At 44.9% G+C, this 27,404-nt stretch overlaps 1 protein-coding gene across 2 annotated transcripts in view; it reads left to right on the top strand.

Annotated features, from left to right (window-relative positions):
• Positions 1-260: 260 nt before the first annotated feature.
• HSD17B12 (hydroxysteroid 17-beta dehydrogenase 12) overlaps positions 261-27,404 on the top strand; it is an 84,455-nt gene continuing 57,311 nt past the window's right edge. The window contains exon 1 of one of the 2 annotated variants that reach the window (XM_051791740.1): positions 261-470. In XM_051791740.1, the coding sequence (XP_051647700.1) occupies positions 302-470 (169 nt within the window). In that variant the 5' untranslated portion in view covers positions 261-301. Of the gene's footprint in view, positions 471-13,229; positions 13,381-27,404 lie in introns of those variants that run through there. The other variant, XM_051791741.1, reaches the window with a different exon arrangement.

Here is a 27,404-nt window from a genome sequence, read left to right as displayed (position 1 = left end):
ACCAATCCTGCGAGGCCTCCGCGATGCGGGGCCAATCGAAGCGCGGTCTCCGGGTGACGGCCATCCTCGCCGGCCAATGGAGGCAGGAGAGCGGTGGCGACCACGTGGGGCGCAGGCCGCAAGTAGTACGGGGGCGTGTGGCCGGGCGGCCTCGGGGCGGGCGGGCCCGGCCGCGTTGCCGGGTTACCCGGTGCCTGAGCGGCCCCTCCGCCAATCGCGGCGGGGCGGGGGCGGGCGCCGTGACGGCTGCGGGGCGGCGGTGGCCGGGAGGGCTCAGTCCGGCCGCGGCAGCCTCCGCAGCATGGTCGTTCCCGCCGCGCTCCCGGCCGCCGGCCTCCTCTACTGGGTGGGCGCGCTGGGCGCTCTGTACGCGGCGGCGCTGGCCTCGTACCGCCTTCTGGCCGGCCTCCGTGTCTGGGTGCTGGGCAGCGGCGCTGCCGCCGTGGGGCCGGCGCTGGGCGCCTGGGCAGGTGAGTGCGCGTCCCGGCCGCCCCCGCCGCGGCTCCTTCCCCTCCGTCCCCCTGGCCGGGACAGAGCCCCGCGGGGCAGCGCGGCGGCGGCCTCGGCCCGGCGGGGAGGGGGCACGGGGCGCTTCTCCTGGTGAGCGCGGGTGGCGGGCACCGGCCTCGAGGGAAGCGGCGGAGCGCCCGGGGGGCGGCAGCGGGTCCCGGGGCGGGCCGGTCTGGGGCAGCAGCCGAGGGGCCAGCGGGTACCGCCGCCCGGCCGGGCGCGCTGCCGCGGAGCCGGTCTCAGGCTCCCCGCGAAATCTGCGGGTGCTGAGAGAAGCTCCAGTTGTTGGGATTTTGTGCGCTGGCGGGCGGGCACGCACGGCGTGTTTGAACTTGGTCCCGGCCGAGCACGCAGCGCGGCCCCGGGTCCGCGCGGCTGATCCCGGTCTCGGTCCCGGTCCGCATTCCCGGCGCGCGCCGCCCCCTCCGCGCCGGCCTCGCGCCTCATCGCTGACGTCACGCCCGCCCCGTCCCCGCCGCCCCCGGAGCAGCGGCGGCTCCCGGTGCAGCGGGAGCGGGAACAGCCAGCCCCGTGCCCGGCCGCGGCGGCACCGGGAGCAGCAGCGCTGGGCCGCGGCCGATGCCCGGGCGGGCGGGGGCAGCCGCGGCTGCCCCGGGAGAAGCGCCGGGGCGGAGGGCGAGGCAACAATCGTACCGGGAGCGGCGGGCGAACAGCGCGAAACTTGTGCCAGCCCCGCCTGCTCCAGCAGCCCGTCCGCTCCGCGGTCCCGGTCCAAGGAAGGGCTGAAGCTGAGTGGCCGCTCCTTTGTAAGGGGTGACAGTAGTGGTGGCCGGGAGGGAATGTCGGCAGCGTTTAACTGACATCCCAGAAATACAGGAGCGCAGGGGAAGTACAGCAGAGGCTGGTGCCAGGGGATCACCAGTGCTACGCTGCACTAACTTTTCTCAGTTCTTCGATTCCTGGTCGCAGGAGGCACAGTTTTTTTCATCTGAGCAGATTGCCACTGCAGCTTTGAAGTTAGGATGAGGCTTTAGAAAGGGCTTCTCTGCCGGTGTAACAGATCAGGCCAAGAGAGTTTTCAGTTCCATTCCTCCCAAAGGCAGTGGGAAGGACAAGTCCTAAGCCTAATTGGGAATTGATAAGGTGGGCCATAAGAAGAATTGCAAACTGTAAGAGCTGTGAGTTTAAGATGAGATGATAGTTTAAAAGGCTGCACAAGGTATTTCCTTCCCTCAAGGGGAGTAGGAGGACATCAAGTGCTCAGATGCTGCAGCTGCTTCCAGGTGGCAGACCTGTAGGTGCAGCAGCCCCGCAACAAGCTGGTAGGTTGCTGGGCTAACGACAGTGCTTCCTGATAATCTTCAGCCAACACAGAACTCGTATATGAACACATGGTCGGGCAGTCGAATTTCAGCTTGTGAGACGCCAGTAAAGCAGTAATGCTACTGGCAGCACACATAATGCCAGAGCATGTCATGAGTCCTGCGTGCACGGGTTTGAAATGCAGCAGCAGTGCCTTGGACCAGCTGTAGCTTTACATGCAAATGAATAAGGCCCATGTGTTCCTCCCAGCTAGAGAAATGGAATGCCTGTTAAAGATATGGTTGGCACAGGAGACCCAAACCCTCTTTGACTTTCCGATGTTAGTTTTAAATATATTACTTACTGCATTATCAGTTGCCTGCTGACTTGTGGTGCATCACAGAAGTCTTGGTGGCCACTTTAGCTTGTTTTGCATTGTCACACGTGGAAGTTTGCAGTGCTTGAGCCAAATACCAGCTTATCAGCTGGAACCACAAACTGTAGACAACAGATCTTCCCACAATCACATTCTTAGATGTTCAGAGAACTGCAGTGCAAATGTCCTCCGTCAATGGTCTGTTCAAGTGCAGGCAGCAGCAGGCCACTGTATGTGGCCAGTGGCTACTCAAAAATTATTCTTTCTCTTTGCCATGGTCATGATCTTCAAGACATGGAGGAAGAGGAGCATTGGCAGGACAGCTAAATTCCCTGTTTGTTGCTCTGCTCTGAAGTGGAAGCACTGCTGCGGTGTCAAGGAGCATGGAGAAATAGGGTGATGGTGCCTGCTGATTTGGACTTGAGCTGTCACTGTGGCTGACAACGTTTGGCCATCTCGAGCTAGCTGTTGTGTATCCTCTGTGTGCAGCTTATGCAGGCGAGATGCTGCTTTATTGGGACAGCTGCTGTAATCTCTAGCTGAAATGAGGAGAGGTTGTTGTAATCTGAATAAGCACTGGGGGGGTTTGCCCTGAAGCACATTGTGGCACCAGCAATAGTCTGGGCAGGTTGTCTGTTTTCTCTCCTAAAAAGGAGTATAAGGCACAGCTTGCAGATATGTTGGGTCACCTTGAGAATCAGCGAATTACTAAGTCATACTGTAGGAAGAAGTGCATTTCCTGTTTTTCTGGTCTTTTAAAAACTAGTGGGTTTGATGCTAATTGGCTATACTGTAGTTACTGTTATGTGTTCTTTCTACTGCAGGACTAGAAAGCAACTTTACAACAATTCTGAAACACAAACACTTTTGTAAGGGCTTCTTACCGCCCTTTACCTCTCTGCATGTCTGAAACTGACTTGGAAATTCTTTCCTTGTTTTCTTAGAATTTTTTTTGGATACCTATATTCAGTTGCTTCTATCTATGCTCTGTCTAATTTTCTGGTATTTAGAAGGAGGGGATTTGAGGAGGAGGAACAACTGGATGAACCAGTAATGTACTCTGAGAAAATCAGGTTTGTACTACTTGAAATAGCATCTCTTTTGACCAAAAGTTAATTTTTCTAAAGTTGCACTTCTGTGTGAAGGTCTGTATGCAGCTTTTCTGGTTTACCCTCTGCATAACTTGCATCTGGCTTAATTTTTGGCTACTGTACAGTGAATGGACGTTGGGTGGATGTTATTTCAATGTGATATTTCTGGGTGCATCTCGAGCGAGTATGCAGTGAAAACTTGTGGGTTCAATGCTCTGTCTTTAATGTGCCTCATAAATTGGTAGCAAAGATAACAGCTCCCTTGATTGAAAAACAGTTTAGCTAAAGAAACCACAGACTTGACAGGAGCAGCATGCCAAGGAGTCATTCTGAAATCACCAAGAATACAGCAAAGATGTGGCTGCTCTCCTGCCTTCCTCTAGACAGGCAGATCTGTTGATGGTGCTGCTAGTTGTGATCCATAGTGGTATTTCCTTAGGTTGGATGAGTGTCCTATTCTTCTCCCATTGATGGTAGTGGCAGGCAGCCACCTTGCTTCTCTGCCATTGACAATTGGGTGTATTCTGCAGTACAGAGTGTCTGGAGCGGGGAACTGTCTGCTGCTGTCATAGCTCCCATTTGGAGAGTTGCCTTGTCTCCTATTTTAGGAAGTCACCTCTTTTTCTGGAAAACATGAAATAATTTTTCTGTCCCTTTCCTTCAGTAACTTGGTGAAATTAATTCAAAATCCTATGGTAATTCAGACTGGGAGGGACCTCAGGAGGCCTCTACTTCAACCTCCTGTTTGGAGCAGGGTCAGCTGTGAGATCAGACCAGTTTGCTATATGCAAATAATCAACTTTGTATATTCAAAATACACTGTCACTGCAAGTTGTATTGATCTGGTGCTCTAAAGTGCCTGACATCTTGGTTGTCTCAATACCTGGTTGTGTAGATACCTAAACTTTTTATTTATTTTTTCCTGGCTCAAAATCGCAAATATGTTGATGAGAAATATATTTTTTCCCTGATTTGATGTAACTGAAGTGATGTGTTAAGTGGAAACAAAGTTTATTTTGATTGTGTAATTGTCCATATGACACTCAAAGAAAAGTCCTGTTTTCTTTCAAGCCTCACAATGGCTTAAAAAAGCACCCGCTTCTTCCCCCAGTGCCTTTGATAGAGACATGGTTGAATAATCGTACATTTAGTGGTTACAAAATGTCTGATAGTGGTGATGCTTTCTCATGTGGTGAATACAGCTGTACAGTTGTATTGGGGCCAACAAACGTTTGTGAAGATGAGCTTGCCTTAATTAAGCTTCTTGGAGTTTATTCACTAACATGCAAAATTAACTAAATGTGAGCAATTTGCTCTAAATTTCCTAAAAAAGAATTTGTAAGAGGTTGTTAATCAGGATGGTGCTCTCAACTCCCTCTAACTTCCTGTGATTTGAATTTAGACAAAACCCCCTTATTCAGTCTTAAACTGTTCTTTTCCTGTGTAAATGTTTAACAAATAACTTGTTGGAGCAGCAGCAAAGCTGGGTGAACCTCTCTGCCTTCTTGTCGACTTCTTTTAGCTTCTTTTATTTAGCCTGGGCTATGCATAGTCCAGCATCTAAAAATAGCAACTTGTGTACCAGGGCCACTAAGGAAGGCATGAAAAATGTATGTAACTGGGTACATGAGCAGTGGAGTAGATACTTATTTGTGTCTCCATGGTCAGGTCTTTTAAAAATTAAGAATATGGGGGGTGATTCCCAAACTCTGGCAAGCAGGTTGGGGTAATAACAAGCTCTGTAAGTCAGACCTTAACAATATTATTAAATTAATATATGTGATGCTTATGTGAAGAGGAAAAAGACTAGCTGGATTTTGTACTTGTCAATGTTTTGAGTTAGATTCCATGTATAAGATTATGCTTCCTGTGGTGTCTGGAAACGGTGTGTTATGAAACAGACCCTGATCCTTATGAAGTTCGTGGGATATCATTAATGAAATGTCAGATGATAAATTATGTTAACAATAATTTAAGAACTCCATACAAAGGACATTCACTTTAGTGCTGACCATGTGCTAACTTGTTGATGACTGAGCAGCTTTCACAAGCAATGTTGTTTTCCAAACTCAGTAACATCAAGTGAAATAGTTACCTGAAGGCTTCTTTGTTTTCTGCAAGTAGGTTTCAGTCCCTGTTGCACAACTGAGTGCAGTCTTGATTTGCAGGTGTTTCACAATGTGCAGTGATATAGTGTAGACCACGTCACAAATCACTGTTGCACAAATCACTGTGCAACACTAGTGCAATGTGTGATGATGGTGTAAGTAGGGAAGTGAAAGAAATTCAGCCCGCTCTCCCTGCAGGATGTGAGAGGAGAGGCTTTGCCCAACTCCCAGTTTTCCCTGCATGCAAGTGCTTGGCTGGTGTGTGCAAAGCTTTAGGGAAAGCTTTTGGTTCTCTTGTTCTTTAGCAGAATCACTTATTCAGAGATTTATCATCTTCAGCACTTCAGATCCATTGGAAAGGTTTTCTGGCCTTGTTCTTGATTCTGAATTCTACACAAACACTTCTACCCTTGTGTGAAATAAAGCATGGCACTCATCAACCTAGAAAGTAATGTTAAGAAAGTGTGAAAATATGCCAGTTTGCTTGTAACTAACTCGTGATCGTGACAGCTCAAGAGAAATGTGCAGCCTGAACTTGGAGCATGTTTTGCTTTTTTGTATGGCTATTTGCACAGTGCTTCTGAAGGGTTATGCATTGAAGAGTGGTTTTGAGAACAAGCTGGTGCTACTGTCGTAATCCTCTCTGAACTTCCCAGGAGTGCTTCTCCAGTGTGTGTGGCTTTTGCTTTTCCTATTTGCCATGTAATGTTTCCAAGTATCCATCCTGAATTTTCTCTAGTAAAAAAGTTAGCTGTCTCCCTTTAGTCATCAATCCTATTTATAGTTGGTAATTTAGAAGACTTCTGTCAGTGTCTCCCTCCCGCTTGCTCCTTGTTGGACTAAGCAAGCAATGCTCTTCCAGAGCAACCCAGGAGAAGTGGGATCTCTGACCCTGTTTCTCTAGACTCAGCAGCTTGCATTGTGTGGTGCTTGAGTGGGCTGCAACTCCTTCAGAGACCTTGCAGCTCTTGGTGAGTCAGGGAGGTTCTCTAGTATTTTTTACGTAGGCTACTGCTACTAAGATATCCTAAAATTAGTTTTGCTTCCTGACAGTGTAAAGGAATGCTGTTTTCTACAGTTTTGCTGTATTTCTGCTGCTTGACTGCATCTTTCAGGTGTTTTCCTTTGCACATGATGTTACTCACTGTTTAAAATCTCTGCTTAGTAGGATTCCTCAACGCTTGTTGCGTTGAGTGCTCCTTCTTGCAATCTGTGCTCAAAAGAGGAGTGGGAGAGCAAATACTCCACCCAGAAGTCCACAGTCTCATCTCCAGTTCTGATGTATCCCCACTGATGGACTTCAGCCTTCCACCTTGGGCTTGTACCAGCACGCTAAAGGTGTATGTGTGGGCACCACCATCAATCAGGCTCATAATCTCCAGCTCTGGAGTTTGATTCAGAATATGAACAGGCATTGCTGTGTTTAACTGCAGGAACAGAGATGTATGTGAAGAAGGGTTAAATGCTGTAGTACAGTTTCTCTACCTCCAAAAAAAAAAAAAAAGCTAATGATGTGTGGAGGACAGATGTTTGCATTAAGGTGAAAAGAATACCCATCTCTGATAAACAGCCTGAAAGGGAAATGCTTGAAAATTTATTAGCCTGGGGGATGAATAGCTGTGTTATTTTAAGCCAGCTCATTCTCTCAACCTTCTGTGTGTTTTAAAGTAGGGATACTTGTAATGGAAACTGGTTAATTAAAACTAGAGAATTTATACAAGGATGTAATCTAGAGTAGTATCTTTCTCCCGTTTCTTTGTTTCCAGTGTACTTCCCTCCCTTTGGGAAGATTATCTGTGAAGCACCCTGGTGACAGCAAGGAAAGGCCTTGTGTACAAGTGAGGAGCACAGAAGTGTCTCCAGCAAAGAAGTCCAACTGGAGTTGTGCTGGGTGTTACTGCCAGTTGGGTAAATACTCTCCTGTGTGAAGAACAAGTAAGCTAGGAAGCCCTGAAGGTGTGAGGGCAGAGCTGAGAGTGTAGTTTGGGGGAAACTGCAGTAGTTCTCCACCTGGGAATTGTTTTTTGGTAGGTGGGTGAAACACGTTGTTCTTGGTCTTTTGAATCACAGAATATGCTGAATTGGAAGGGATCCACAAGGATCCTTGAGTCCAACTCCTGGCCCTGCACAGGACCATCCCCAAGAGTCACACCACGTGCCTGAGAGTATCGTCCAAACGCTTCTTGAACTCTGTCAGGTTGGTGCTGTGACCACTTCCCTGGGGAGCCTGTTCCAGTGCCCAACCACCCTCTGGGTGAAGAACCTATTTGTGATATCCAACCTAAACCTCCTCTGACACAACTTCAGAGCATTCCCTTGGGTCCTGTCACTGGGCACCGCAGAGAGGTGGTGGAGAGGAGAAGACCCCTCTTCCCCTCACAAAGAAGTTGTAAACTGTGATGAGGTCTTCCTTCAGTCTCCTCCAGGCTGAATATATTCATCCCTAATACGTATGGTTGAGATGATCATGTCTGCTATGAAAGGGATGATAGTAAGAAAGTATCTCCTAATTATTCGAACAGAAATGCCAAATGTGATTCTGTAGGCTTGTATATGAATACAAATATGGGATAAACACTATAACTGGTAGGTAAAGCATCTCGTGTTGGGCTTGCATGGTTTAATTACTTGGCTAATTAGATTTAGGGTTGCTGCTTGTATTTTCAGATGACTTCTGTTGCTCACTTACTGGTAGACTTTAGAAAACCAGGGTTTCTAAAGAAAAGCAGAAGATTTTTCAGATTGAGTACATTAATATCTGAAAATGCTAGAACTGGAACAATTTGAGTTCCTTCCCCTGTAGTACTTTTAATTGTACCAAAGAATTCTATCTTAAATCTTCTTTTTTTTTTTGACTCCTGATTATTTAACCTTAATGTGATATATTGTTTTTCAATCTGTGCAACTTCCAGATTCCTGGAGTTGAAGTCTAGAGCAGTACACCATCAGCCACTGAGTGAGTCATTAGCAGAGCTGAAATCCTGATCCACAATATAAGCTTCCCCAGCTAACATGGCAAAAGAGCTATATACAAAATTTCCTGCTGAGCTTCTAATTTACTCCCTTACCCTTAGCAACAGATGGTGACACCTAAAATCCTGGGGTTTGGTTGTGGGTTTTGAAAGAATCCTCATGTGTAGCAGTTCTTCAAACTAGAGTTGAGATGTCCAGAAGCTGAGCCTCAGGGAAAATAGTGCCTGTTCCATTGTTTCTTGTATTTCTTTTCCCATTTTTATTACCCTCCCTGCTTCTTTCTCTCTTGAGGGTTCTCTTGTTTTTTGCTCATGACTCAGTTGCTTCTCAGTTGTGAGAGACAGCTGGGTGGCTGAGATTCAAGCATGGTTTGCATATGTGCAGAACTTACTGTCTTTTTGACTGTACAGATTTGGGTTTGGTTGCATCTTTGTTTTTTTTCTGTTTTTTATACCTCGCTTCTGTTTTCTCCTCCTAAGTAATCATGAGCTGCGTTTTCTAGAAGGGCGTATTCCATCAATCATGGCAGTACCTGAGGAACAGCTGGGCTTCCACTTCTTGAGGAGCTCTCTACTTACTGGACAAGGAAGAGCAGAGTTGGGGAGCTCAGCTCTAGGGATGTTAATCACAAAGATTTTTTCCAAAGGGTTTTCATGTGTGTTAGAAGACTACCACTGAAGCAGAAAGGGAGAAAGGCTGTAATGAAAGAAGGGGACTGGGACATGAGGGATAAACTCAGTGGGGCAAAGGTTTTTATTGTTGAGGGGAGGAGCTTGTTGTGCAGAAACTGAAGAATCTGATCTCTTTCCAAAGTGTCTGGTCCCTGCTTTTAGGTGCAGAGGTGTGGAAGACTGTGTGTAGATACAGAAAGCAGAAGGCAGAGAAGTACCTATAGTTCTGCAGTTGCTGCTACCCAATCAACGCTTGCATGCTGTTCTTCTCCGTACTCTACTTCACCAGAAAGATCCAGTTTCATGTTCCTTGTCTGTGACTGGCTGGTCTGTTTCTCCAAAACTCTTCTCTTGTATCTGTTCTCATCTCTGGAAGACCTGTTTCCCATAGGCTTTGGTCCATCTGCTCCCTTCCCCAGGATTCTTATCCTACCAGCAAAGGTGCTTGAGCTATAAATTTGTAACTTACTATTGTTTTTCACAAATATATTTTCTTGAAAAATACAGTACTCCTGATGTCTGAGTCCTATCTGCCACAAGAGCTCTCCATCTCCAGAGTGTGATGAGTAGAGGTGATTCATCATGGCTTAAAAGTCCGATCTCCCAACTCAGAATATTCTGTGACTCAGTGACTCTAACAGGAGTGAGGAGCAGCAACCAGGAGAAGGATAGGGCAGTAGACGATCACTGCACTGCTGGAAAAAGCTGCTACCCTGTCAGTAGTTGAACAAGCTATTAGAGTTAGGGTGTCTTGCAGTTTGTTCCTGCCTTCAGATGTCCTGCATGTCCAAGCTAGTGTTTGTCTTGCATGGCAGAAGGAATGTGTATTCTTATCATTTTACAGGTGTTCTAATACCAACTCTTTACCTCAGTATTTTTGTCCTGGTAGACCCAGATCTATGTCAAAACTTTTGGGGCTCCGCAACTTTTTGTTGGTTCCTAGATTTGAATATAGAACACTCCATTTGTTGGACTGGTTCTTCGTCTTTGCTATTTATTGCCAGTTCTTGGGTGTTCACTCCAACCTTCACAGCCTTGTTCATGTCCCTTACATTGGAATCAGTGGTGTCAGTTTATAAATGAGATGCCTTCAGTCACAAGACTGAGTGTGTGGTTTTACATCATGGCTTTCTGATGTAAAAGTTTGGTGTGAAGAGAGAAGGTAGATGGAGAACTATGCTCTTGCTTTTTTCCTCCTTATGCTGGCACTGATGTTGGTCTGTTTGTGCGATGATCTGGTTAAGGAGTCTACCCTGCAGAAAATTAGTCACTTGGGGCTATTTATGCTCCATAGACTGCTTTGGTCATATGAATTTCAGTGCTGGTGCAACAGAAAGGAAACCTGGCAGTATTATGAAACTATATATTGAGAATACAGTTGAGCCCATTGGTCAGCTCGAATTGCTCCAAGACCAGGCTGCTGCCAAAAGAATTGCTGCTGCTGTAGTCACTGGCTGTGAGCTCTCGCTGCTTCCCTTATGTTACCTCCAGTCAATGTGTGGCTGTGGAGGTGTGAGTGAGGTCTACTTGTGTGGCTGACAACTAACTCTGCAAGAAAGACCAGCTGTAGGTAGCTGGATCAGCTTACTGAGCTGCCTGAAAAGCAACTGGCAAAGAGATGCTGAGGAAGCAGGTAAGAATGGATGGCGGGGTGACATCCTGCAGCTACACTGGCTGAAATGGAGCCTAAAACTGCAGGAGGAGCGTGTTTTCAGTTCTGTTGCTTGGTCCCATCTTAATGGGCTATTCCAGAGTCCCATTTTGCTTGGTTCTTTGTGGGTCAAGATGGGTGGCATGTACCTCTTGTGGGTTTGAGAGGATTGTTTGTGAGTTGCAGAGTATGGTTTTGGAAGTCCTTGCTAACAGATTTAACTAGCTCCTTTCCTTTTCCAAAACTAGAATAATGGTCTTGTATTGATTTGATAGCTAGGGTATTAATTTTAAGACATAAAACTTTTTTGTCATTCCTTCTACAGTAGTTTAGTATTCTTTTCTTTCTGTGATCTTGTCCTTAAGGACAGACTGGTTGTGTTTGGCTGTATTTCAGGATCTTGTTCTGTTAACCAAAATCTTGAGGTTTTACAGTGTTTGAAAATGGGATGTGGGATGTGGTAGGGAATCTGTAAATCTAAAAGTCTTTGTAATCCAAGAAATTTTAGTAAAATGAAAGAGGTGGATTTTCAAGCTGCCACCTATGCAGAATTGTGGTAGCATCTCATCACAGCTGGATTTGTCACTTCTATGCTATTATTGGTTTTGTTTAAATCAAAGTGTAGAATTGCTGATATAAAACATTGCCTTGGCAACATCTGAAAATAATGCATTTGTTCAGAGAAATGTTAGTGTGACATACCAGTATAGACTAGCTTGTTTCAGTCACTGTAAGTAAGCTTTGGATTGAAACCACGTTTCTTGTACAATAACCTAGAATTTGTCTCTTCAAACTTACTTTCAGCACAAATTCTGTACAAAGTGAGGAAGTAGATTTGAGTAAGAGTATATCTTATTTCATAAATGTATATTGTTTTAAAATAGCCTTTACTGTAGAAATTGGTTTACATTTTCATTTTAGGGTCTTATTTTGGGGGGAATTGGTCATATGGCATGCCATTCAAAACTTTTAATGCCCGATGTGGTACTATATGCATATACTTATTAGCTGTGGATTTTCTGCGGTCTGAACTTTTGCCCATATTCCTAAATCTTGGAGTAATGATACTGTTCTTTAAAAAGCCCTTTCTCCCTTCTCCTCCTTTCTCCCTTCTCCTCCTTTCTCCCTTCTCCTCCTTTCTCCCTTCTCCTCCTTTCTCCCTTCTCCTCCTTTCTCCCTTCTCCTCCTTTCTCCCTTCTCCTCCTTTCTCCCTTCTCCTCCTTTCTCCCTTCTCCTCCTTTCTCCCTTCTCCTCCTTTCTCCCTTCTCCTCCTTTCTCCCTTCTCCTCCTTTCTCCCTTTCTCCCTCTCTTCCTTAAGGTGTCTTAGTTCCTTTGATACAAGCTACTTCCTCTAGCCACAATGTCGACTTTCAGCATGAATGATGTACCTAAGTTCAGTGCTGTGTTAGTTTGCATGTGCAGTGGGCTGCTTGGCCTCTAACAGTGACCCGACCAGACTGCACTGTGCCCCAGCTGGCCCATGTTTGTCCTGTCCACATTCTGGTGCTTGTGGAACGGCAGTGTTTTGGTGAGGTGGCACTAGCTGTCTGAACACATTGTAAGACAGGTTTGCAGGACCTGAAGAAGAGCAGCAGAGATGCGAAAGGGAGCTTTGCGCAATTTTGAGGGGTCTTTTGAGAGAGAGCTAGAAGGACCTGTGGGTAATAAAGCTCTTTTGTGATTCTGATCAGTGGACTAAAGGTACCAAGATCAGTCTGTGCAGAGGTGGTAAGAACAACCTCCATTGTTTCTAATGTCTAACTTCTAAAGGAGGATTTTCTCTTGGACCAGAGAGGGAAGTTCAATACTTGGCCCCCAGTCTCACTCAGAGAGGAGTTGGGGGGGCACTACTGAAAACCTTTTCTGTTGTGGAACTTATAAGCTTTTCTAAATCAAAGAGTCTTTGGAAAGTTGGGATAGGGGAGCTACAGGGATGGGACGTCAAAAAAGGAAGGAAAGGATCAAATAGGAGGGAGATGGGGCAGGAGGTACCTGAAGTCAAACGGGGAGCCAGTGGGGTGCACCCTATTGTGGATGCGGCTTTCCAGAGAATCCAGGCGGTTAGTAGAGGCTATTCTCCCTTCTCAGCATTGCACCTGTGGACAGAAGGTGTTGCTGGAAGTTCCTCTGAGCTACCTTTTTTTCTGAGCTGTGACTGCTGGTCTGCTAGCTTGGGACAAGCTGAAGAGTCCTGTTGCCACTTGCTTGAGTGGACTGTATAAATAAAAAGGGAGGTTGGAGAGATTGCAATGAAGACCTTGGAAGGAGATTGTGGTGGACCTTCCCAGGGGGTTGCTGCATTCTTGGTGTGACTATCCATAGAAGTCTCCACCTTGCCAGGAGCAAAGTACATGTTGAGGACATGGTGAACAGTGCTGCGTCTGTGCCAGTGTTCCCTGATGGAGGCAGGGTTCAGTGGGACCTGAAATCCTTGTGGAATGCGGGCTGGCCTGGAGGTCCTTCCCTCTGCCGGGAACGTGTGCCGAGCTGCCCTGTGTTTGGGACACGAGCACGCAGGGCTGTTGGCAGCGAGCTCAGGCTCCTCCGTGAAGGCCGGCTGGGGAGAACCGCTGGGGCAGGCGGCAGCGAGGGATATGGGGAATGCTATCGGCTGGGCCCCAGCTGAGCACACGTGGGCTGCGAAGGGCGCGCTGGTGGCACCGGGCTCGTGCTGCTGGAAGCCAGGCGCTCGGGAAGGGTCGGCTACCGGCCAGCAACGGGGATCTCCAGCGCCCCGGTACCGTGCATTCTTAGTACCAGAGGGCTGATGGCAGTGCGCGCCGTGGTGCGGGCGTGCTGGGATGAGTGTGTGGGAACAGGACGCCCGGGCCGGGGCATCACGCGTGGGCGCAGAGAAGGGGCCGCAGGGCGCCGTCGGTGCCGCGTCCGTCTGTCGGTCCGTCTGTCCGTCCGCTCCCTCCCCCGCCCGCCGCGGCGCCGCAGCGCCCCCTGCCGGCCCCGCGCGGCGCGCGGGAGGTGCGGGCGCTCGGGGCCCGGGGGCCGCCCCGCCGCCCTCGCGCGGCATCGGCCTCGCCCCCGCGGCCCCCGGTGGGCGGTGGGGAAGCCCGCCCCGCTCCCGGGGGACCCGCTCCCCACGGGTGGAGGCCGCCCCCACGAAGGGTTAACGCCGCCTCACCTCAGCCGCCCCGGCCGCGGCGGGCGGGGGCGGGGGAGCGGTGCCGTCACTGCGGCGGCTCCCGCGCCGTTACCTAACCGGTGACATAACGCGCTCTCTCCGCTCCGCTCAAGGAACGCCTGGGGCCATCTCGGGGGCTGGGTCTCAGACCCTGTGGGGAGGTGACGGGGCCGCTGTGAACCCGGCCGGGGGCACCTGGCTTCCTCCGCCTGCATTCCCGCTCTTCCCAAGCCGCCCCCGCTCCCCCCCGCCCGCCCCGAGGGGAGGCGGGCTGCCCCGGCCGGGAGCTCTCCCCTTGTCCTCCTCCCGAAGTTTCCCGAGCGGCTGCCGGCGAGCCGGGCGGGCAGTGAATCGGAGGGGCCGCCATCCCCCGCCGCTGCCCCGTGGGAGGGGGGACACGCCAGCCTGGGGTCCGCGGCCGCCTCGCGTGACAGGGACACTGACAGGGACACTGGCTGGTCCACGTGCGGCCGGGGGGGCCGGGGCAGCCTGCACCAGCCCATGCAGTGCCCGCAGGCGCTTCCTCTGCCTTCCTGCTCTGCCAGGGAGAAGAAAGTGCATCGAATCAATTGTAGCTGAAACATTTAAGGAGGCTTGATGGGAGCCCTATTTCCATGGGAAAATCTGGGGAGTTTTCCACCGGGGGAAATGCTGCAAGTTTTCAAGAGCTGGGAGTGAAATATAGAAGGCATCGGTGGGCGTTTCTTTATTTAGAAACGGGAAGGCAAAGGCAGTGTTGCCCGAGTTCTTCCTTAAATCTTTAAGGCAAACACCTATTGCAAAACAGTGCCGATACGAATAAAAAAGACCAGGATTTCTGGAGCGCTTTAACGTAAGAGTCTCCCTAATGCGTGATGGTAATTTATCGAGGGCATTTCTCATGAGACAGCTGTTGCCTTCTAAATTGATTAACTTGGGCGTGTTAATATTATATTCATCTCCTTCTCCCCCCCCCCCCGATAGATAAAAATATTCAATTAAAGCAAATGTAATTAAGAGCGTGGGATGAAAGGGACCTCAGTGGAACAATAATTACCAAATATGCTCATTTTAGCTAAAACTGTACCTATATTTTAGGGTCAAAAAAACCCACAGAGTAGCGCTCAGATTTACTCTGTTTCCAGCACTGCATCGTTGCCTTTCAGCTCTGCGCGACCCCCTTTTTATGAATGGTGGGTTGTGCTCGATTGAGGAGACGGGTCCGCTCGCTGCTCCTGCGTCGGCTGCGGGCAGAGGGCGCTGCTGAGGCCCGAGCGCGGCTCAATGCGGAGAGGCGAGTCCGGCTCTGAAAGGCGCGGCTCGGGCTGGGCTCAGCCGCTGCTCCGCAGCTGCAGTGCACAAAAGCAACCTGGTCGGCTGACTTCTAGTTTAAACAAAATTGCCCTTCTGTATCGGTTTCCAGTGCAAAGGCTAGAAGGCAAAACGTGGACTTGAAACAAAACACTGTGGAGTACCTCACGCTTGTTGTAGGCAATGTATCTTTTGAAGATAAGTTTAGTGGCTTTTCATCAACTTCAATGTCTTATTTTTTTGGTATAAACCATCTCTTTGAATAGATTGTTTCTCATCATAATTAGGTAACTTTCAAAGATGGTAGAAATTTACATTCTTCTAGTGCTACTTCTCTACATTTTTAAGAATTGCCTTTATAAGATCTCGACAATTGAATAAAGACTTGCAGCTAACAGCATCTTTTATCTGTGTTTGGCCTTACATCTTTTAACAGAACATCGTTTTCTAAATATACTCCCGAAGCCATCTTTGTCTGTGACAATCCATGAGAAGCTGTTTCCAGTACAACTAAAAATGGAGAGGGCTCCACTTTTTAACAGAAATAAGTCTTATTTAGAATTAGAGGTTATAAAAGGTTTAGAGCCATTCCTAGCATAGTGTAAACGTGCTTACGAGCTTCTTATGTATCTTGGAGTGCATGCAATCATGCTTGAACCTGTGAGAGAGGACACCCTGAGGCGTGTCTTCTTCTCTACTACTTTAGCAGTTGGTTTGAGCAACATTGCACAGATACTTCCTTCCATAGTAGCAAGGGAAAAGGGTCATATTTGATGTTGTTTTGTGTCTTGGATAGCAACACTTTTTTTTGTCCTTGGAAACTGAAGATTTGGGTGACCTGACATTTTGGATCTTTCCATTCAGTAAGAATAGAAGCATATTATTGTATCTTCTAAACAAGATGATATCGGTTCTTGCTTAGTGTGAACTACTTTGCTAATTAGCCTAGGTGGCTTCCTATTCTAAACCTTACAATTTTATTATCCCTTTTAAGTGCTAGAGGCTTTCACCTGTAGTGGTCACATCAGTTTCAATCTGCATTTATCTTAGACAAGCTGCATAGAGATGTAATAAGGATTGTGAACTGCAGTCCCACAGTTCTGCAGCCTCAAGTGAGGAACAGTGGGCTGGGTGAAAGGGAGCAGCAATTTCAGCCTCTCATGACACTAGTGTTTCTCCTCTCTGTGTCTAACATGTCATCTTGTGCTGCTGCTGTGCTTTTACTGTCTCAGTAAAACCACTAGGAACTGGTTATGGGAACTGGCCCGGTCTCCTGGCTTGTCATTGTTCCTGTAGTGCAGGAGTGGAGCAGATGTATGTTTGTACACTTGTTTCCTGTTGTATGTACATTGAAGGGCCTGAACTGGCATTCTGCACTTGTCATCTTCCTGCCACCTTTACAAGGCCTTGTAAAATTCCCAGTGTGATGTTTCCCATACTACTGTTTAGGGGTTTCAGGTATGGAACTCTGTGCTTCAACTTCCTTACTTTTGAGCAGGTTGCATGGTTTGGGCATGAGTCTTGTTGCCACTTCAGCTGTTCTGCAGAGTCCTTATTTTCATTCCTTTGTGTCCCTAGAGCAAATGCTACCTTCTCAGTGTACAGCTTGTTTTAACATTGCTTCTAGCCAAAATGAATAAAATATCACTGGGTGTCTTCCTGCTCAGTTTCTGTTGTACTTCTGAGCAGTCAGGATCTCTGAGAGAGCTTCTGAATGAATTCTCTCCAAGTCTCACCTCTCTTCAGCTGGATTTCTTTTTCCCAGATAGGCTGCAGATGTTACAAATTCTCCCTACATTGGCTTCCCCATGCTTGTGTTGGAGGGCAAAGAAGTAAATATGTATAGTGTGGGTGGTGGGGAGGCAGAACTTTACTGCTTCAAACAAGAAGTAGAGAGTTGTCAAGCTTTCCTATTTCTTTCTTGGGTGGTATGTGACATGATGAGAACTCATGAAGAGGGGAAGGTCTTTGCTCTATCACAATCTGTTAATGCACTGTAGGATCTGAGGTGTAAAACCTGGAAACATGATATACATAGGCAAATTCCTCCTGAGCCCTAAATGCTGGTCATGACTGATAAATGGATGGTCTGAAATAGTAGGTAAGAGCTGTTATATGTCCCCTGCCTGTGTTAAGCAAAGGACTCAAATTCTGCATAGCAGCAGGTTGGGCTAATGGATTTATTAATATATTTTGTCTATGACCACAAGTTCAAAATACAAGGTGTATTTTTTTTAGAGTTGTTGCATGTCTTCCTCTCCCATAGACCCCTGGAGGTAAGAGGTCAGACAAAAGTAGTTTCTTGGGTAGTTCTGACTTTGGGATTAACTCTGGGTTTTTTGGAAGGGAGCAGGTAGAACTAGAATTTTTAGGGGGTCAACGCAAAACTTATCCATAAACTTGAATCTGTTACGTGGAAGTCCATGTGGCTATTGCAGAACATAAAGGATCCACAGATCAAAAGGGCTGGAAACTCCCTATTCTATTTTAAAAATAATTTAAAAAGCCTTAGCATTTCAGGAACTCTATTTGTTTTTTAGAATTTTTAGCTGTTGAAACAGTCACATAGCAGAAATGTGTCTTAACAGTTGTCTGTTAGACACAAGAATGTCTAAAAAGATCTCCAAGAAAGGAAACAGCTTTTGGAAGGATTAGATGTATTAGCTTTGTGGGCTTTTCAAAATCTTCACAAAAATTCAGCAAGGAAATCAAGCTGCTTTGTATTTCAATAGAAATTCAAGAGGTCAGAAAATATCTATACAGTGTTGCATAACTTTCTTGTCACATATAGTGCAGGGCAGGTGTATTTGCTGATGGATGTATAGATACAGATTTTCTCTTCACATGTAAAATCTGTCTCTTTCTTGGAAGATAAAACTTAAAAAAGGGTGACTTATGTGGGTAATATGCTGGTGCAGAGAATGGGAAGGTGACAATGCAGGGTTATTAGGTATCTTGAAACACGTTTTAGTATGGCTTGGGCTCTTAAATTAAAGGTTCTGGGAGAGCCCTTGCAGCTATTGCATCACTTGCCAAAAATAGCATCTATACTGCATAAGGCAGCCTGTCTGCAGTGTGGATAGTCTTGAGAAATTAGTGCTTCTTTTGAATGATGTTCAGTCATTTTTCCTTCTCAGCTAAGCAGATTTTTAATCTACATTGTGATAGAGAATGAAGTAAAACATTTTATTTTCTCTCTCTCTGGGGTTGGGGTGAGTCTGAAAATAGCATTGTCCACAGTTCTGTCTGCAGCATGATTCTAAAAATATATTTTTAAGCTTAGTGAAATTACAGTTTAAAGACACTAATAAACATGTTCTTATATTGTAATTGTCAGGGAAAGGGAAGGAAAAAATTGCTTTGTGCAGCATGAGGTAGTCTGCTGTTCTCATCAATCACTTAAAATTTGGCAGTGTTTTTTTTAAAATTGCAATTATACAATGCAAGTGAAGTATAATGCTAATCTAAATTCTTACTAAAAACCCCCCAGAAATTCCAAATCCCTTCTTTGAAAATAGAAGGTATGTTCTACAGTGTTTTTTTAACTTCTCTTATTCTGAAATCTTAGTCAAGATATACCAGCAAAGGAGTGTTTGTATTCCAGTGGTGTTGCTGAACCAGACAGGTCTGCAGCATAGCATTTTATTTTTAGACTCTAGGTTGCCATTTTTATCCTGTAAAAAATATTCATCAGCGTCTGGGTGACAGGCCATCAGTTTTTATAAATGTGTCACACCGCGTTTTTTCCACCTCTCTCTATTTCTCCTTTTATGTCCTGCTGTATACATTTCTTTTTTTGGGGAAAAGGGAGAGGAGGAATGAGGGTATGGATTTTAATTCATGCATTAGATTTTTCAATTCACAGGTCTTTAGTGTCACACTGTTCATTCATCTCCTGCACTTGGCCGCTTACACAGCTTTGCTTATTGTCTGCAACGGGTGAACTGCTCTGGTGCACAGAGCGGGGGCATGGGAAGGGGCGAAACAGGTTTGCTACCAGACTGATCACCTTGGCTGCCCTCTCTCTGCTCACCCCAAAATACCCTGTTGTGGCAGTGCTGTTGAGAAATAGTTTCATGTATGGTTTTGGGGTGTTTGTCAGGTATAAAATTACTTCACGGAGAAGCTATTCAAGATCTCTTTGCAATAAATTTATATAGGTCAGCTGACTTCTAACAATAGAAGATGGGAGATCTCTTCTGGTCTGGGATATTGAGAAGTGCATGGCTCAAAGCAAAACAGTTTTGGGACGGTGAGGCAGTAACTCCACTGAGTATGAATCTGTAGCACAAATTTCATGGCAGTAGTGCCATATTACAGTTGCTTTCTAGGGTGCTGGACTTCTGAACCTCCATAGCACAGCTGTCCTGTATGTGTGTAGAAAGCCTTAGGCTTTCAGGAAGAATTGCTCCTCATGTCCTTGAAGAGCCATCTAGGTTGGCAAGGAACTATTGTCATCAGAGCAATTGGTACTGCTGCTGGCCCTTTCTTTTTTCCCCTGAACCCAAACATGGGAATCTCACTGTAGCAGTGATAGGAGCTTGCTTTTGAGTGACTCTTTGCTGCTTTGGTGGTGTTGGAGAAGAGTTGTTGCTTGTGGGATGTGGCAGCCAGGAACAACTTGCTGCTGAAGCTGAGTTAGCTCATGGCCTAAGGGGGACTCACCTAGGAGGATGGTGGGTTTCATACTAGTCTGGCTGCGTACTAAGGTTTTACCTGAATGACGTGATCTCAAATGCTAAAAGGGAACTGAGAGAAACAAGTGAAAAGGGTGCAAATACTCTGTTAGGAGTTAAAGGTCTGAGTCAACTCTGTCCTGATTAGTTTTATTTATAATTTTAAAAGTTTTTGAAGTCTTTAGTCACTGATACCCAAGATGGCTTGTTCAGGCAGGGCCAAACTTAGATGTTATAAGTAATAGTAGGTATTCACAAATGTAAAAGCAATAAAATTATTAGGATGGTTGGTTACTGATACTTTTGGAATTAGAAGAGGAGATTCAGTATGCTTAAGCTGTATATACACACATGCTAAACGTGCTTTAAAGGGGGGAAAAATGGATTGGATTTTGGTCTTATTTGGAGAGGCACTGTAGGTTGAGACCTCCCAGAGGAGGGTTCTTAGGTACAAATGTGCACACTTGTGTTGGAGAAGATAATACACAGAGCTTGTGGTGTGACTTAATTAGTAACCTCCTTAAATGTCATATTAGTCATATTTCTGCTGCATGAGGTAATACAACACTGTGTCTTTCTCAGGGTTAAAATTTGTCTTTCCTTCTACACATCCAAGTAACTGTCCTGATTTATATCATCCCATCCTAAAAATGGAACAGTTTAATTTTTGTGTATTAGAATTTGTAAACCCTAAGGAAGTGGCTTTATGGAATAAAATACAGTGGTAGGCAGTATTCCTGCAAAAATTAATTAACTAATGTGTTTCATTTTTTTTTAGTCTATTTTGACTATGATAAGTTTGAAACCACGTTGTAAATAAGAGGTTAAGGATTAGAGGCTGGACCTAAAACGGGTGCCCCTTACTGTCATTAAGGGGAATGACATCCCAGTTGGATGAATGTTACAGGAAAAAGCAGGTGAGACAGCAATGTGTTAGTGACTGCATGAAATGAGCCCAGGTCTGGTGTCGGTGTCTGGGCCAGAGCAAAAAGGCTTGTCCATGTGTGAGGCTGCTCCTGTGCTGCTTCATGTGTGCCTTCATCAGGAAGGTGCTGTGGTGGCCAAGTTCATCCATGCAGACCTAGGTTAGCTAGTGAGCCCTGTTCTGTCCAAAAGAAATACCGAGGAGCACAGCGTGGGGCTATGGTTCCAGCCTGCACCTGGCTGGGGTATTGGTACTGGTTTGGTGGCAGGTGGGGTGAGCCCAGCCTGGCTCCCACTTGGAACTGTCTTGGCTCTCTGCTTTCCTTCTCAGGGGCTGTGCTGCAAGGAGGTTTGTCAGTTGGGTGCAGGACTGGGTGAATGTAGGACTCCAACACATTCCTCAGCTTTTTGGGAGGCAGAAAGGCTCCATATGGAGGCACCCAGTGGTTCTGTGGAGGTTCTTAGGTCTGGATGGGCTCATCAGCTGAAAACTGGCGGGCTGTGTTATGTAAAAATATATTCCTGAGAGTCTCCATAGCTCTCTTTCTTGTCAGAGACCATCTACCTACCTGTCTTTTCCAAAGAGTGGTTTATCCTGGGCACAGTGATGCTTATTGCAGACTTAGATGCTGCAAATGTTTATTATCTTTGGCACAAGGCAGAGTGCTAATAAAGGTGGTAAAGGAATGTCCGAGCAGTTCTGTGGTTTGAGATTCATTGGAACTGGAAATGAAGGAAGAAAAAATCAGTTTCTACAGTGTCAGTTTTCTTAGTCTTTCTGTGCTTCCCAGTTTGTCTATTTTTGGCGTGTTGTTGACGCACTGAAATTCTACCCTGTAACTTGTATTCTAAAGGAAGATTTTAATTCTGGGAGTAGGAAAGGAGCATGGTTTTTCTAATAGATGGACTATATTTAGATAATTTGGGTATTTTAAATGTACTTAGTGTTTTAATTAATTTGATGTCTGCAAACCTGTAGTCCAAAGAGATTCTGACAGAGGCTCCCATCAAAGGGTTTCCTAAGTATCTAATCTAATAAATTTTGTTCTATCCGTTGAATTTACCTGTTTAGTTAATATATAAAATAACTTGAAAATCTACAACTTCAATTTAAAGGACAGAGAGAAAGTTAAAAAGTGACCAGTGTCATTGCTTGCCATGATCAAGAGGTGGTGGAGAAAGCACCAAATCCCAAACTAGCAGATGAGTTTCAAAAAGAACAGGGAACCATACTGCCATATGCAGGATGTAGTTCAGCTGGGTAGCTTCTTGTTACAGTCTGTATTAGATGCAAAAGGTTTACATGGATTAAAAACAAATTACTCTAAAAGATCTTAGAAGCTTTTTCTCCTGTGAATTTGTCCAAAATCGCCAGCTGTAGTCCACCAAATTGCAGAGTGGTAAGCTGGAGAGAGGAAGAGCATCCTGGAGAAGGTATCACAATATGATTGACTTCTTAAATTCTCCCCTCAGTACCTATTGCTGGCTACTACCAGAGACCGAGTCTGGAGTTAGTGGGATCTCTGTTCTGAGCTGGAAGATCTATTCTTGTGATAAAACAGTTACACTATAAAAGAGCTTGTCTACACTATGTTGTTTTTTTTACCACCTCTAGTCTTTCACTATAATAGTTGGATGTGTGCAAAGGGAAGGAACAGGTGAATGATAACATGGAGCTACACGGGGTTTTTTTTCTAATGACCTGATGTGTTGGATGTGCCGTGCTAGTACTGAATGATGCATTAATGCTTGAAATATACCAAACCCTTCATTTAAAAATTTCATCAAGACTTTGTGTTTTGTATAACTCTAAATAATTCAGTTCCTAGTCGTGAAGCTGTGAAAGGTCAACTAATGTTTCAAAAGTGTACAGAAAAGTTTGTATTTAGCGCTGCACGAGTTTCATGCCCACAGTCTGATCTTAAAAAGCCATTACAAGGTGCTGTTGCTTCTTTTCATGCCCAAAATGTTTCTGGAGACTGGTGTCCTCACTGTGAATAGAGAGGTGATTGAGTAAGATGATTTGAGTTATTGCCAGTGAGATAAGGGGTCCCAGAAGGAACCTCTTCCCAGTTCAGATCCTCTTCATAGAACCAGAGTCTCTGTTCTGTTAGGACCACTGTGCATTTGTCTGTCATATAATTTTTGTTTCATATTTCTAGCTTCAGTTAGCCTCTCTTTCATGAAGAGGCGAGAAGAGACACTCTGGAAGTCAAATTGTCCGTTGAGATGGTGGGGGGGAGAATTTCTCTGATACCTTCCCACAATCTGAGGAAGCTTAGAAAGGTGCAGTTAACAGAATGTATCAAAAACAATAAACAAATTCAAGTCAGGGTTATTTTGTTTCCCATTTCCCTTCTGATCCATTAAATGGATAGTAATTAACAGATTCCTGTTGCAAGTTTGTAGCTCTGTTTCCAGAGTTAGCTCTGGCTTGTCCTGCATCTCAGAGCTCCTCTGGCAGGTCAGGTTCGTTACTCCAAGTTCAGACTCAGAAACAGGGTATTTTTTTTCCCCTGTTGAGAGATATTAATTTCCAGTCTTATTTGTGACCAACTTATAGTTTCTTCCCAATGTTAACCTAAACTTTTCTTTTCCTGCTGATTATACTACATGAACTTATAAAGAGCAAACAAACCCCTTTTAAATTCATCTCCCAGAAGAGGTAACTCTTAATCGTCTTAGCAATTTTTTCTTTTTCTTTTTTCTTTTTTCTTTTTTTTTTTTTTCTTTTTCTTTTTCTTTTTCTTTTTCTTTTTCTTTTTCTTTTTCTTTTTCTTTTTCTTTTTCTTTTTCTTTTTCTTTTTCTTTTTCTTTTTCTTTTTCTTTTTCTTTTTCTTTTTCTTTCTTTTCCTGCTGTTTCCATTTAAATTACTTAATTTATTATTGTTTTTTATTACCATGAGAAGCACCTCAGTAGTTATATAAGTTGCCTTTATAGCTGTATCAGAATGGCAGTTTACAGACCATTTTATACGTAGGTGCTGCACCCCAGGTACCTTTTTTCCACTACTTACAATGGTCACCTCAGCTCTAAACAAAGTTAGTCTCAAGTGCATACCTTGACATCTGGTACCACTATGTCACAGTGTAATATCTGACAATATTATGTTTCAATTCCTGTGGTTTGTAGACCTATCTAATCTTTTGTAGTGTGACAACTGTGATCATTTTCAGTAGCTAGGTTGTCTGTGAAGTTCATAAAGCATTTCCATCTTTGTGTGGTGGTCATTAGCAGAAATGCTGAACAGAATTTCTGCTGAGATCAGTCCCTGAGGAGTGTAAGTAATAATTTGGTTTTATCCTGATAAAGTTCCTTTTTTTGGTCTGAACTGTTGTAGATGCCTCTCCAGGTAGCTTCTGATGATATTCTAAAATTCTTACAGTTGGTAGCAGTCACCTTCACGGTTGTAGTTCCTTATGATCATCATATAAAATGTTTTTTCTTTTGCCTTGTGGGTCTGAAGCATTATTCTTGTCTAAACTGATCACACCTTTTAGTAGTTTGACACAGTTTGTCTTTTGATTAAAAATGGGTCTAGTGCTGATTTTGTACCAATCTCCACTTTTTCTATGCTCACAATTATTCTGACATCTTGCATATCTTTGACTTCAATTGAATTTGCTCATAGCTTACCAAATCACTTGTTATCCTCTTCTGCTTGCAAGTTTTGGTTCTTTGTTGCCACATCACTGATTTAAATTTATTTTTCTGCCTGCTACAATGAAAGAGGAAAAAAAAATCTGAAATTTCTTCTAGTGACTTCTTATGTAGAGTCTTCTTTCAGCTTTACAGGCTCCAAACCCAGAGGCTTTTCTACTGGCTGCTTAGTTCCTTCTCAGAAAAATAACGTATCTAGGCGTGTTTCCAGTGGCAAACACACTGAAAGCCTTCAGATGGTGCCAGTTGTCAGCTATCTGGTCTTCAAAATGTTTATGTTGTATTCCTCCTCTCCTGAAGGCAGGAAGAACCAGAAGTGGTAATTTGAACGACCCCTACACATGTGGGTTTTTGGCCTGGTCGTGCTTGCCATGACAGTCAATATCTGTCATGTATTTCACAATGATGAACTCATGAGAGACTGTTTTTGCCAAACATTAATACTATGCAGTAACTCTTACTGTAGTGTCCTAGAGCACAAGGCAGTTGTAGCCTTTGCAAACGCTTAACTCAGCTTGAACTGGCTGGAGCAGATGATCTGAACAATTTCCTTGATATTGCAGAAGTTAAGTTCAGGGCACTCTTGGTTTCACCTGATGACTTCTGGATCAAAAGCCTTAAAAGCAGCCAAGGATGGAGTGGGGACTTCTGAACAGGATGATGGAATTCCCCTTCTCTTCCTAGACTCCCATGCCCATAACACAGCAACCCTTGACTAACAGGAGAAAAACACCTCATGGCAAAGACTTGAATGTAAGTGCATAAAGGACAACCAACCTGGAACTGGGAGAGCTCCCACAGAGGCAACTGGAACTGATATTGCTTAAGGATTGCCTGTGACTTTCATGAACTCTTCAGTACGCTTTTCCTGTTGGGATTTCTAGATTGCTTCTAGCTCTCAACTCTAAAGAATCTTGTGAATGCACTGCCCAAAACCCTTTCTTGCTGTAGTTCTGGGTGAAATGGGAACTTGTCAGTGCTGTGATATTTATAGAATATTTTTCTACCCGCAGTCCTAGCTCCTAGACACAAGCTGTTACCAAGTAAGTGTTCGGTTCTGGGAATTGAACCTTTTTCTGTAGTTTATCTTTTCAAAGCCTGACCATTAGGTCTTAGCTCCTTTGTGCAGAAAAAAACTTCTTTATATGAAAAAAAAAGCCAAACCCAAACCAGAATTTCTAGAATTCTAGCTCAGGGTACAGATCTTTCTGATGAGGCTTCCTATATCAGCAGTTAAATTGAGAATAGATATGAAGTTTGTCTTATTTTCTGCACTGAGTTTTCTGGTTTTATTTAATAAAAATGCAGGGAGTTGCTACTGTCTTATTAACTTGCAGCCAGCATGCTTATCTTCTTTGTTCTTTGTTAAATATGAGCTGGCATGTGTTAGACTGCGTTAGCGTTCGCTCTTTGGGACTTCAGTGGTTTCTAAATTTGGCATTGCTAAGCCGGTGCCCTGTTTGCTTGAATCAATTGGGGCTGCTATTTTTAGCAACAAAAGGGAATTGAAATAGCAATATTCTTTCCATGTAATAGATCCCCAAGAGGAATACTGATGCAAGCTCTCTGTCATCCCATATTCTCCCCCTCCCCAAAAGCACTCAGACGAAAGGCAGCTGTCATGGTTTGCGGCTGTATTAATCTTTAATCAATCGAGTGTTTTCTGCATTCAGGTGTTCGGGGAAAAAAAAGGGTCACGACTAAGATCTGCCTGGAATAACTAAGCACTCATGCATGGTCTGTGCAGTCAGAATTTGTGGGTAACGGCAGGGATAGACAGAGCAGCTAAAAATAGCATATGCTTCCAGTGTTTCTCCAATCTATTTTTGATGCTTGATTTTGATAAGGTTGATTGGACTCTTACTAAAAATAGCCGTTCCTAGCAAGCTGAGGACAAAAAGTAGAGTATTTTTAACCAGCACAGACTAAAGTACTTTTGTTGGCTGGAAATAATCTAGAAGCTTGGTATTGGTCAAATGCCAATGATTTATATAAATCTGTAATAAATGAAGCACTGCTTGATGCCAAACAGGGATAGTCTTTTCTCCCCTTGCCAGCTTTTGTTTTCCCCAGGAGCTGTCATATTCTTAATATAGCCTCCGTGTTTCGTAGCAGAAGAATCTCGAGTCTTCAGTTATTTATGTGTTGTACTTTTAAACCTATGCTAAGGTTAGCTGTGCTGTGAAGTTTCTCTCAACTGTATTGCTTTAACAAGATACATAGGGTCCTAGTTTATTCTTTATGTTGTGCGCTACAGCCAGATACTGTGCTGTGACAGACCCTTGCTCGTACCTGGATTCAGTCTTGCAGGACAGGGATGGCTCTTCTATGTGAATGAAGGATGTAGCAGAGAGACTAGCTCTGCAGTGGCCATTTTGACATCAAATTTGAATGCCTCTCAGGGGATCAGAAATGTAGTAGCTAAGCTACCCTCCTTGAGATCTGTTAGTTAGCTCAATTTTTTGAAAGGAAGAGTATAGGTATTCCCAAATTGCTGGACCCACATCTGTCTAGGGAGAATAACATTGATAATGGCCTGAGTTCTGCTTCCTAGGTAGATGATGTGCATGAGTGCATCTGCAGTACACTGAAAGATTACCTAAAAACTTGGGCTATTCTGAATGAAAACAGTAAGATGGCTGAACCAAAATGAATTTGTAGTTTGAAGAGACTAGTACAGAACATGCATAATAGTTGTTAACTTCGTTGTGCAGGTAGCCAAAGCCACGCAAGGAGTATGCCTGGTGCTGTTTGCTAGAGGCAATATGGATAAAAGTATTCTGTGCTTTATCTGCATTAGGCATCTCATAAGTTTATTTTGCTGTGGAAAACGTGTGTTTGTATCTGAAGGCAGGCTTGATCTCCTTAAGCGTTTTTTTCCACTGTAGTCTAACCTTGAGTTGGGGAGTCACGAATCTATAATCTTGTTTCAGAGTGATTGCTCTGCAGAACTGCGGTAGAATTTCCTATGCTTGCTATTGTCTTCTCCCTGTGTCAATGCTGGTCCTTGCTCTCATCATGAGAGGAGATGATTTCTACATGCCTGCCTCATGCTTCATTGCACCATTATTTGC

The sequence above is a fragment of the Manacus candei genome, unplaced genomic scaffold (assembly GCF_025592945.1).
Source record: "Manacus candei isolate 608988 ecotype Guabito, Panama unplaced genomic scaffold, ASM2559294v1 h1tg000033l, whole genome shotgun sequence".
Classification (NCBI taxonomy): Eukaryota; Metazoa; Chordata; class Aves; order Passeriformes; family Pipridae; genus Manacus; species Manacus candei.
The sequence above is the reverse complement of the archived record's forward strand: the minus strand, read 5'-3'. Positions and strand labels throughout refer to the sequence as shown.